This window comes from Dermacentor variabilis, chromosome 3 (genome assembly GCF_050947875.1).
Source record: "Dermacentor variabilis isolate Ectoservices chromosome 3, ASM5094787v1, whole genome shotgun sequence".
Classification (NCBI taxonomy): Eukaryota; Metazoa; Arthropoda; class Arachnida; order Ixodida; family Ixodidae; genus Dermacentor; species Dermacentor variabilis.
In genome coordinates this window covers 23454267-23466486 of record NC_134570.1, presented here as the reverse complement: position 1 = coordinate 23466486, position 12220 = coordinate 23454267, and the positions used below count along the sequence as shown (strand labels likewise).

Here is a 12220-nt window from a genome sequence, read left to right as displayed (position 1 = left end):
GGAGAATTTTATGCATGCAGACTGACTGGTTGTAAATTATGCACAGTTACTGCTGGATTCTGTAACTACTTTGTGGTTTACCCCATTTGTGCATCTTCTTTTGCCTTGCAGGAAGTTCAACTGGATCAAATAGACTCGGACTCTGCGTACATGTTATTCTATGAGAGAGAAGGCATCAACTACGAGGAGTACATGCCAAACACTGAAGGCAAAGTGCCTGACGCAAGAGACATTGACGACGAGTTTGAAAATGACTTCCGCAAAATGTGTGTCTTGCAGTAGGCACTGCATCAGCAAGGCTTTTTTTTTTCCTCCACCCCTTTGCTCCCAGGCTCACTAAAGTGTCGTGGAACTGTTGCAAAGGTCAAAGACTTTCTTAAAGTACCATGGTCAGGCATGCCATTCCTGTGGAGGAGATGACGCACTTCTAACGGGCTCGGATTCGAAGAGCCTTCTGATTTCTTTCATGTTGTGTCCGGCTCAATTTGTATCTTTGTGGAGTGGTGACACTATTGCGTTCTAAACAATAGTTGTGCTATTCCAACACCAGCTGCCCTTCCCAGTTTTCTGAATGCCTTCAAGCTCTTTGGACCTCTGCAATATGTGTGCATTGACATTTTTTTTTTTTTTCCTGTACAAAGATATGAACATAGAATGTAGTAGAATGCTTGCAGCTGTGCTGGTTCATAAAGCTGACAGGAGTGTGTTGTGGTTGCGGACTTAACTCATGGAAGGATTTGCCTGTAAGTTGTGTGTTGGATGGACAAAAGCATTTTTTCCCCCCTTCCAATAAGCCATTGCAGTCAGTGTGAATGCAGAGGTACAACTTGTGCTGCCACAAGGAGGAAATTGCTGGCACGAAAGTCATGCTAGTTGTGTGCTAGGTCATTTTTCTAATCAAAAAGAGTCAGTTTTCAGGTGTTTTTACATTTTTTTTTAGAAAGTAGCAATGGCAAGGTTTAATATAAAGAGAAACGAATGATTAATAAATGTACATATATACATATATTACTATGAAGATTATACATATGCATATCTGTGCTGCCTGTTTTGAAAAGCTGGCCAAGGAACTGCCCATCAATGTGATATGGCAGATCTTTTGTTTTATTGTGGCTTTAATTCATTCATTGCTTGGAAAAGGCTGTGCAGGTATAGTCTGTTGTGAGTGAAGATGGAAAAAGTATTAAAAATACTCGTTGCCATGGAGAAGGTGTTTTGATTCTGTTTATTTCTGCATGAGAATGACTAGAGGAGAGCAGTTGCAATTTTTCCTCATCTGGGCGCACTTAGATTTTTTTTTTTTGGTTGTTGTTGCTACAAGAGAAAACAAATGTCAACAATGTGTTCAACTTTGTTTCTTGGAAGACATGACAATGACACAGGGTGGGTGCAGTAGATGTGTGAAGCTGAAATGCTAGAGAACAGCTGCCATTCAGTGTAAGCACATTGCACTTTTAAGTTTTGTTTAATTGCACTAGGACCTTATAGTAATGTCATCGCACTTCCCATACCAAACAAATTCCTGAAGTTAAATATACAACAGGCTGTGTTACAAGGCAGTAGCTATAGCACTAGAACTATTCCTGTCCTCCACCCCTGCGAGGTACAGGGAAACGGTACAAATGGACTGTATGCAGCAATCTCTACACCGCATTTCATTTCTCACATCTGCAAGCACTACAATGGAAAGCTCTGTCAAGATCCTGTGAATACACTGCTCCCAAAACAAGTAACGCATATACACACACACATCCCACAATAGACAACCTTCTGTTACATACTTGATGTGCGGTACATCCCAGGTAAAACAGACGGGGTAACATTTGAACAAGTCTCATGACTGAGCAGCAGAGTGAGGCAAACTAAGAGAAAGACACCATTGGGCATTATGCATGAACTTTGGTTGCTTTAGGATGTGTCTGGAAATTTTCCTATGTAACATGCAACATGACAAAAGTACAGTTTGCTAAGTACGCTTGAAAGACGTGCAACCTTCCCAACAGCATAACCCAACCCAAAAAATTAGATTACTGGCCAGTGTGGCCATTCTCTGTACGAAAACTAACTCGCTCAATAGTTATGTGCATTCCACAAAGGACCATGTCAACCCCTATACATAAGAGTTTGAGCACCTCTACTCATAAAATACAGAAAATAGGAGAAGTTAGATTCAGCAAAAATGACTCTTTGGCTTTGGCACTATATTTAAATTGGCATGGTGAGGCATTACATGGTAATTAAGTGGAATCTGTGGTGATTACTCTGCCTATATTAGGGCTGAACTTCGACATGACCATAGCACAATGGAGCCAAGCACAATTTTAAAAACTTGGCTAGAATCAAATGCAGAACTTCAATTTACAAGCATAGCTAACACAAGTGGCTGTGCATTAGTACTGCATTTACATGAATATAACAGCCTTTGTATGCATGTGCTATTACTGGGCTGAAAAATCGCAGAACAAAATTATCGTGCAACTAGCACTTCACAATACAGCAAGCTCAAGCAGTAGGCAGTTTAGTTTTGTAGAAAGGCAATTCCACACTTGCGTGGATGCAAGTGCACAAAAAAGAAAATGGGGCACCTTCTTGGAGTAGTCCAATAGTCTAATGCACACTCGTGCAGCCTTATTTACATAAAGCAGTTGCTTTGGCATGCGTGAATTTTAGCCCTCATTGCCATGTGTTATGCAAGGGGTGATCTAATTTCACAATATATGCCCACAGCTCCAGTACAGCACATATTGCACAATGCTAAAACATTCATTTTAGTTAAGTGCTCACAACTACAGTTGGTTGCATTGCACACATTAGTTCATGGGATGAATGCAATACATTTTAACATCCAACTCCCCTCGCATTCATGGCTGTCTTATATTCATGCAAATACAGTACTGTAAACCTCAATATAACGAAGTGTGTAAATTCGGCAGCATGCTTCATTATATTAAAATTTTATTTATTGAAATTTGACCTTTTATGAAACTAAGTACAGTCTGCAATGGATTTTTCTTACATGGAAGGGCCTGCGAAATTTCATGTCATGTTCAGAACATCTTCACATTCCAGCATCGTCCACAGTGGGATGACGCTATCGTGAAAGGCACCGGCAGTGGGGAGCGAATGCTTTGCCTGCCTTTCACTTGCACAAGTTTCCAAAACTAGAGGTTACACAACCCCTGAAACCCCCAGTACTACACATGATGCCATTCCCACTTTGCACATGCGACAGAGGTGACAGATTACCTCTGAAACAGCGGATGAGCTGCGGATGCACTTGGGCGCGCTTGAAAAGGAGACGCGCACCAACCTGCCCTTGTGTGGGCTTGGTCGCGTTACCCCGAGCTCGCTCTGCTACCTTCCCCCCCCTCCTTCACATTTCTGGTGCATAAAGAAAGCGCTCATCAAACCACCATCCTACTCACCTCACCCTCGCACACTTTCACTTGCGCTCAAGGCATACAGCACCGGGTGCGATAGGATCTAATAGCATTTAGACTTTATAGGAAACATGACACTGCTATGCTTCGGCAATCGCTCTTGGTTGCGTGCCATGCAATTTGAGATGTGCATTTGCAAGCAGTCACATGTAATTCAACCATCTGCGTCCCCACAGGCTTCTATTTATTGTGTCGGTATTCTTTGGTATTCCTTCGCAGCGACAGTGAAATCTCGTTATATTGAAATTGTGTGTGAACACACTTCATTATATTGAGGTTCTAAATACATGGTGTTCGACAGACAAGAACTTATAGAAAGTTCAATACTTTGTTCTGTCGAGAATTTCGTTATATTGAAGTTCATTATATTGTGGTTTGACTATTTCATGATATACACTGCAGATGATGGCCTACATAAAAACATGCTTACGGTCTACAAAACTTGCACAACAAAGCCAAAGAACTCATTCTGCTGACTTAGTAGACAGAAGTCTGGCTGATAATGTTTACAAGGAAATCTCAACAAATATGTTCTTAGCAGGAACCATTCTTGGGAGTGGGTGCAATCACAGTAGTCGTACATTGAAATAAGGCCACTGCACATATTGTGATTATTCACTAAAACAATGTAAAATGCGTTTTTTTTTTCTTTTTAGCCATCTTGCTGCACATATGATTTGCAGACATGCACAACTTTTTATGTACACAGTCAAACACTGCACTGGATACGCAATAACTGGAAATTTTGCTTTAGTCGCACAAGTTTCTCAAATAGATGCTCTATCACGTGGCACGGAGTGCGGCTGCTCTGAGACATCACCCAATGAATCCTCCTACAGTCATATAGATGTGAAAGAAGCAGTGCCACAGAGGTGGCTCCCCCAGTTAGTATCATCACAATGGCCTCACCAGCTAGCATTAAAGTCGGGTTGCTGCTAACCACCATCAAAAAGTAGCACAGGTCCAAAAATACAGAGGAAAGAGTGTAAAACAAGGTTACAAATAAAAGTGATTGCACCATTGTAAAAAAGTGTTAAAATATGCCAACACTTTCCAAACAACTGGTATAAAGTGTTGACAGCTGTACATTCAAATGTTGGAAACTAATCTAATACACTCGTTTGTTCAACATAAGCCTACACAATTCAATTTGCAGCTGTTCATTACCAGTACACAACAGAATTCTCTTACCACTGTCATTCATTAAGGTATGATGGCTGCATAAGTGCTTGCCACTGCGTGTCACTAACCTCTGCTGAAGTACTGGCAGCGCTCAGTTTCGTGTCCGTGCACCACATTCACCTGACCCCTTGCGTGCACTGTGCTTATAGTGTGTTTGCAGTGGTAGATGGAATGAAACCAGAAGCACCTCTACTGTATTTGCTTGCCCAAGCAACCTTTTTCCTTGAAGCCTGCTTCCATAACTAATTTAGCAAAAGGACAAATGCCACATATGGAAGCTATCTCCACCGTACCTGCAGACACATGTACAGTTGCTCGCAACTTTTTCTTAATGATGCAAAGCCAAGGGAGATCCAAATTTTCTCATAGCCTGAGCATGCCACCAGCGATGAAAATTTGCACTCCACACTTGAGAGGTGCATGCAGAGAGCTTTTCAGCCTTGGGATGCATGCTCAGTTTGTAAGTTCATGGCTTAAAAACCTATTAAGCAAGCACCTGTACATGCACAAAATTTTTGCTCAGCATTACCATGCGCTGGTCAATTTCCTGTCTCATTGTGTGAGCAAGCAGGCTCCAAGGTTGCACACCAGGCCGCTTCCATTCCCTTCCTCTCGGTAGTAAGTAAAGATTAAAATGCAGCAAAGCTCTGGAAGCATCTGGTTGTCAAAATCACGGAGAAAGTCTCTGCCTAGGGCAGCTGAGCAGGCGGCATTCAGGCATTTAGTTTGGCTGGCTCCTTGCTGCCACCTCGGTGAGCACGCTGGTAGACTGGAAGCTCCACCAGACAGAGGGGTGGTGACAAGGGGTTTTTCGAACATCAATGCCCTGAGCGCAGATTAGATCGACCTGTGCAAGAAAGCCAAACAGTTAACATCACGCAGTCTTCAATGTTAAAGGCAAAGAGCTTTTGGCACTTTAGAGGATAGCGCAGGCTTAACACATTTAGCAGCTTGGAGTAAGTACTGCGCTACACGCTTTGGCCAGCAGTTCTCAATGATGCATTTGAGAAACATTGTACACAGTAAAAGAGGAGGTCCCTTGTCTGCCTCACTATCTCGTCTTAAGTTTACGCGTATTCCACTCTAGAAGAGGCAGAGAAAAGAAAGGAAGCGTTTGAAGTATGACCGGAAAGTAGGCACTACAACTGTGATTGCAAATTGAACTTGCATTTGAATATTTTAACAAAACATAAACAATAGCCCCACTTGCTAATAAATGCAAAAGCAGTAAATGGATGTCTGAAATCCTCTTGCCAGAACTGATGTTCAAACTTGGCATCTACAGCAGTGAAGGCTTAAAGGTACAAGAGTGTTACCTTCCTTTCTACAGCTATAGACATTGTCCAAGAGAATACGGACAGTAATGGATGACTTGATGTGTTTGCTGTACATGCATGTTAGTTGTACATTGCAGAAAACTTGGCCTGGCACACATTTCAAGTTATCAGGTCTGTAGAACTATGCAATACTTGCTGCTGCAAGTAGCCTGCCTTCAGTGCAAAAGACACAGCTGCAATGCCACTGCCATCTGGGCCTGACCACCACAGGTTTGTTACAGTACATACTATTTTAATATAATTTGTGAGAGAAAAACAAATTAGTTAAGGCAGAAAGCTGGGCTAGTTAGTTGCACTGAATGATATATTTACAGCATGCTTGTAGGCCTTAATTTCATGTTGTGTTCTATATTTAGAGCAGTAAAGATGTCACACGAGGAGGAAACCTAAAAAAAAAATTAAAAATGGGTTGCAGCATATTTAGGAACAGAATGGGTGCCAAGGGAAGGAAAAAGCCAAGGGTGGCAGAGATTTAGGTGTAGTAATGCAGTTAGGAAGTTTGAAGGCATAGGTTGCATACAGCTGATGCAGGAGAGGTAACTAGAAATTGCAAGAAAAAGCCTTCATACTGCAATGAACTTCAGAAGTGTTTCAAGGCCTTTTCACTGCACACTATTTTTTCTTTTAATTGTTTGCGTGTAAATATATGGCACGTGACTTGCGCTTACATGCACACTCCAGTCTAACAACGGTTTCTGGAGTTGGTCAGTATCCAGGATGCTATGGTATAAGATTGCCTGCTCCACAGACAAGTTTGATGCAATGAAATGTAAGCATGTCAGAGCAGCCACTGTGAACATGCACTAAACAAGCAGTGGTAAAGTATGCAGAACAAAATCTTTCAGTTTGAGAGAACAAAGTAGAAGCAAACACTTGGAATTCAAAGGTGAAGGGAAGCATCAACTTTAAGCAGAATCAATATCTTCAATGCAGGAAAACTCGCTGTATAGCTATTCACGTGGCCAAGCACCTCCACTTGCTCAATAGTGCAAAGAACTGCACTTTTTGCTTTTTTTTTATCAATGCAATGAAGAATACACTTTCAGCAAAACCTGTCTTTCTCACACTAGGCACTCCGGAAAAATGTCAGTCTAATGTAAGCACAGTTTCTAAAGTACAAGGACTCCAACATGTCTAGAGAAATCATGCCCACCACCATAGTTGCTGCTCCATTGTAGGAAAGGCACATTTTCCAAGAAATTGCAGCAAAAAGATATAGCTGCTGATAGCTACTTGAAAATGAATGTCATGAATCAAATGCGCACATGACTACTCCAATATACTTATAATGGTGTTGTCTGCTCACAATGTACAGACATTTCAATGTAGGTACCTAAAACCAAAACTGTTTCTGTATCTTGCAAGCAGCACTTGTATATTTGCAGGCTTTCTGCAAAATTTAAAGTTATGTAGCAAACTAACGTAATTGTAGACAGTAAGCATACTAGGTGAACTCAAAAATAAATGTATTAAGAGCTGCTCCTGTGATGCAGCCAGCCAGCCAAGTATGACAGAGAGCAAGGTTCCATGATAAAAAGGGCAGAGAGGTCAGCCCGAGGTACATTCTTGTAGGCCAGCTGCTCTGCACTGGGAGATAGGGAACTGCCAGCCAGGCAATCATTGCATCAGCAAATCACTTTCTTCTATTATCAACAAATTATTTTTGACTACAACAAACCAATGCCAATTTCCTCACTTGACAATGATGCTTTTCAATGCACCTGTACCAGTAGGCCAGTAGCCACACATTACCCCTACTCACTCACTTTGCGCTACTTTTCCAGTTGCGGGTGTTGTAGATTTCATCCTCGGAGGAAGTGTCATCGTGGTACTCTGCCGCCTTGAGCAACTTGCTGTGCACACTGCCACCAGAGGCACTGTTGGCACTTTTGCGCCTCTTCTGTGGTCCTATCCCATCATCATCGTCGTCATCATCAAACAATGTTCCACCATTGCTTTGCACAGGCATGAAGCCTGCTCTCTCAGGCTGCCGCTGGCTCATCACCACAGTGTACAGACAGAGGGCACTCACCATCAGCAGCAACACCAGAGAACCTGTGCAAAGAGGGACAACATGGAAAAACATTCATCACGTGGGGGGCTGTCTTGAAATGTATGTTGGGACAAACTTCAGCCTGCCTTTAAATGTTTCAAGTGCTACTTTTCTTTTTCTCTGCTTGTTCTACGCCACTATAGAGTTGGGCCAAATGCCATCCTCTGGTAATGTGTTAAAACTGACAGGGAAAAAAGAGAATTCGGAATTGAAAGAGACCATGAACAGCACTGTCTAAGTCTGTCATCATGCTGTTAATTTTGATTAAGTTGTACCAAATAGCTCAAACTTGTATCTCGTTAAAACTATGTATGCTTTAACATAGAGCTCCGTTACCAGTAAACAACAGTTTGGATGAGAGACTAATTACACACAGAAACTAATCCTTATCTGGAATAATGTAACTAAGGAAATTAGTATTCTTTAGCAAGCAGAAAAACATAACATGCAGGAACTCTTACTCACCTGTAAGAACAACAAATACATGTTTTGGTAGGCCAGCTATCACAATGTTCTCTTGCAGGAGGAACTCAACCGTTGTGCTACGATCAGCATAAACTTCCACAATCTGTAAAGCATAAAGCAAGAAGAAGGGTTCTGCATTGTGATGCATTCATAGTTCTTGCATAAACCTTTCACTGGAGAAAGCCGTTTTTTTTTGGTCCACTTTCATTTTCCTAAACGTTATCACATTTACATCTACATCTACCTCCCCCTCCCCCCCATCTACCACTGCTACTCTCCCCTATGCTTTGCTTTACTCTATTAACTGTTTGCTTCATGCGATTGTGTCTAACAGAAAACCAAGCCCCTCGGTCCTCCTTCATCTGGTGATCATACAATAAGAGCTACAGGGTCCATGGCATCATACTAGTTCAACTGTATGTAATATAGAGAGTACATGAGTACCTTGAAAACTGCTAATTATCTCCATATCTCTCTTTCTAAATTCCTCTACTCTTCACCTTTTACTGTGCTGATTAAATTCAGTGGTAGTGCCACAGCAGCACAAAGAGCCTCTACATGTGCTGACAAGGTGGTCCATTTGTAGTCTATTACACCTTACAGACAACACTCAGTGAAGTAATATATAATATTCACAGAAGGTGTTTGTGGAGGATCTGTGAAAGCTGTTTCTACACAGCCAGAATTGCCCCTGGCGTTTTGAATCTTCACTGAGATCACTATTGGCGGCGAGGAGTTACAGAGTCGCCATCTATCGGAAGCGCCTCACTGGCGTAGTATGAGGGATCACGTGGCGCGCTCCTCATAGGTTTTGCTGTCAGCGCTCACTGAAAACACCACCCGGGTGCTCTCCCGGAAATTTCTGTAAGTACTTTCGAAACAAGGGAAGTTTTTTACTGTCTAAATAATAACCTTGGGCAAACTGAAAGCACAGAATCATTTACAGACGTATCTCTTTACCGAATATGTACAGCGGACGCCACTGTGCGCGGTCGCCGCGTTTTAGTCTCCCGAACCGGCTTCTTGCGTGAAAGGTAGGCAAACGCCGAGACCAAACTATGTGAAATATGTTCTTATAATGTTTGTATATCTAAATGGAGCGTAATAGAATGAAGCCTCAATGCAGCGATCGCACAACTTCGCAGCGACCGACTGCGCGTCTGTGTCCGCGCACTGTTTCGCTTTCACCGCATGCGCGTTTTCGCACCGTGCCATGAGCTTTAGGCTGCATAATATGAGCATTTGACAGTATACAAGCAACCAACGTTGCGTGGGTGCTATCAGAGCTATTCAAATATAATTTCATTGTAGAGACTTCGACGCCTACGGGGTCTGATGTGCCGGACGTCGCGACGATTCAATCTTCTTTTTTTTTCTAAATTCTTGGACGTTTCAATATTATTTCTCGAGTTGCGTCGCACTATATGTTTATCGGTGTTCTCAGCGTGCGATTTCCCACTGCTTCCTTTTTTGTAATCCAGTGCATTAATTCATAACACAAACATGACCATATGCCATACGGTTTTTTCTTTTTTTTTTTTTTTTTTGCTTCTTACCGCTCCCTATCCACTCCAGTGAACTTGCCAGTACCAATAGCATCGACAAGTTCATAGACCAAACCGTCATGACATTAGTCGGGCAGCGGACTCGGGCGAGCGTCTCAGTGCGCGTTTTTCGAACATTGCAGAGCCAGCGCCGAAGCAGAAATCTTCCTCGCGTCTGTGCTTGCTGCATACCCGGAGTTGTAGCCGATGACTGTTTGCCGGTTTTATGTTTTGCAAGCCAAGCTTCACGCAGCTTCTTGTCCTGCGGCTACGTATGAATAAGGCTGACACCGGGCTCCGTTGCGTACGTCCGGCACTGCGGCACCGAGCAGCAGCCTACCAGGTTGCGCACCTTCAAAGGCAGCCACTACCTATTCTAGTGCTTTCAATCGTTGTAAAGGAGACATTCGAAGCAGGAAAATCCCGCCAATAAGAAGAGGACCGCAGCGTACGAGGGAACTCAAACTTTCCTTTTCAGCTCGCTTCGGCGCTCCCGAAGCAGCCGACGCGGCCGCTATGTCCACGTGATCCCTAATAGCATGTCACGCCGACAGTGGCGCCAGCTTTTCCAGTGGTGGAGCTCGAGGCCAATTTATACTATGGAGTGTTCTAACACAGCAGACTAGCACACGTCAGCTTTCTTCAATTATCCATACGGTGATAACTGCAAGTGAATATGCTCACAGCACACCACCATTAAAATTTCAGAAAAATGCACAGAGAACAAAGATTGAGAGCTTGCTCTGTAATGAAAGAGCTGCTGCACACATCAGGCTTAGGATTAAGTAAGCAAAGGGCCAATCAGCCAACATGGCCTGCACCTCGAGGCTGAATTGAAAGGCTGCTGTACCAGCATCCTTGGCATTAGGTCCATTCAATTTGCCTACACCACTGTTAACTAGTTCATGGCAAGGCACAGGAATTTTAGAAATTGTGCAGCTCAGCTTCAGTGGTGCAGTCACAATGCAACGCTCAGAATGAATGCCGAATCGCAGATGTGGTGCAGGCATTCTGTTTTGTTGGCATAAAGTGCACTGTCTGCATCAGTTTGAGAGGCTCCGAACCACAAGTATGGTTGGCTGCCGAGGTGTAAACACATGCTACGTTGCATAGACACAGCAGGCGTGCGTAAGTGGGGTTTCAACAGCGCCCACGCCTGCGTGCTGCATCGTTTGCTGCGCTGCTGTTTCGCACCTGCACACCCACAGTAAGATGGCACCATCAGCTTGGAAGGTGCAGAAAATTTGTGAAACCACCCTGCACCTTTCCTTTCATGTTTTGAAATGAACAGTGTAGTTTAGAGGGTACTATCACTGTACCACTAAAATTAATGGCAGGGTGCAGCACCTCGTGAACAGGTTCAGATGGTGCACGCAAACTAAACAGATTAATTATTCATCAGCATCAGCAACACCTGAACTCCTCTGTCGTATACCACCCATGAAGTGACTCAACCAAAGGTGAAAAAAAAAGGGTAGGGGTTGGGGCAAGGAGAACACCAAAAACGGCTTATGCATTGAATTCCAGCCATATGTGAGGTGTTCATACTCGTGCTCATTAGAAAAAAAGAGGGCACCATATTCGGTGATGACGAAACATCTCTAAACGCAGGGATATAGGCAGATGTGAAGCACCCAGAATGCCCTTGCCTTGGTCATGGTGTAGAAGTCGGGGGCAGTGATCACCACCTGGTAGCTTCCCTCTCCCAGTGGAACCCAGAACTCGCCTAGCTTGGTACTTGGCCTATGCAGTGGCTGGCCTTCAATGCTAATGTTGGCGCCAGAAATGGGATCGCGGCTCTTGGTACGCACGTAACCTACCAGCCCTTGCGTGGCCTGCAACCAAGAAGTCAGAAGAGCAACAAGAACATTTCCCTTTACCCTCTGCCAATGCGCTGTCAAGGAATATGGACATATAAGAAGATGCAAGGCAGGAGACGGTATTGCTACTTTGGTAGCACCTTTTTCATCACTGGAGTGACACAACAGGTGGAAAACATTTACCTGCAAGCTAAAATGCATCACAATTCAGCAGCACACAAATTACCTAAGACCAAAAAGAAAAGAAAACAGAGGAAGAAGGAAAAAGGAAAAGGTGACAGCTTGCTTAGTACAGTACTTGGGGACAGAATAGCATATATACTAGAAGAAAACAAAAACAGAGCATGACTTTCACATGACATCTAAACTGCCATCTAAA

General features: G+C 43.3%; 2 protein-coding genes across 8 annotated transcripts in view; one reads left to right on the top strand and one right to left on the bottom strand.

Annotated features, from left to right (window-relative positions):
* Usp32 (Ubiquitin specific protease 32) overlaps positions 1–1209 on the top strand; it is a 99990-nt gene extending 98781 nt beyond the window's left edge. For all 7 annotated transcript variants that reach the window (XM_075684524.1, XM_075684527.1, XM_075684523.1 and 4 more), the window contains one exon: positions 112–1209. In XM_075684524.1, the coding sequence (XP_075540639.1) occupies positions 112–282 (171 nt within the window). In that variant the 3' untranslated portion in view covers positions 283–1209. The remainder of the gene's footprint in view (positions 1–111) is intronic.
* Positions 1207–12220, bottom strand: part of LOC142575286 (carboxypeptidase D-like) — a 52384-nt gene continuing 41370 nt past the window's right edge. Inside the window, exons 23-26 of the mRNA XM_075684520.1 lie at positions 11671–11856; positions 8478–8580; positions 7726–8014; positions 1207–5469 (exon numbers count right to left, since the gene is read on the bottom strand). Of these exons, the coding sequence (XP_075540635.1) occupies positions 5460–5469; positions 7726–8014; positions 8478–8580; positions 11671–11856 (588 nt within the window). The 3' untranslated portion in view covers positions 1207–5459. The remainder of the gene's footprint in view (positions 5470–7725; positions 8015–8477; positions 8581–11670; positions 11857–12220) is intronic.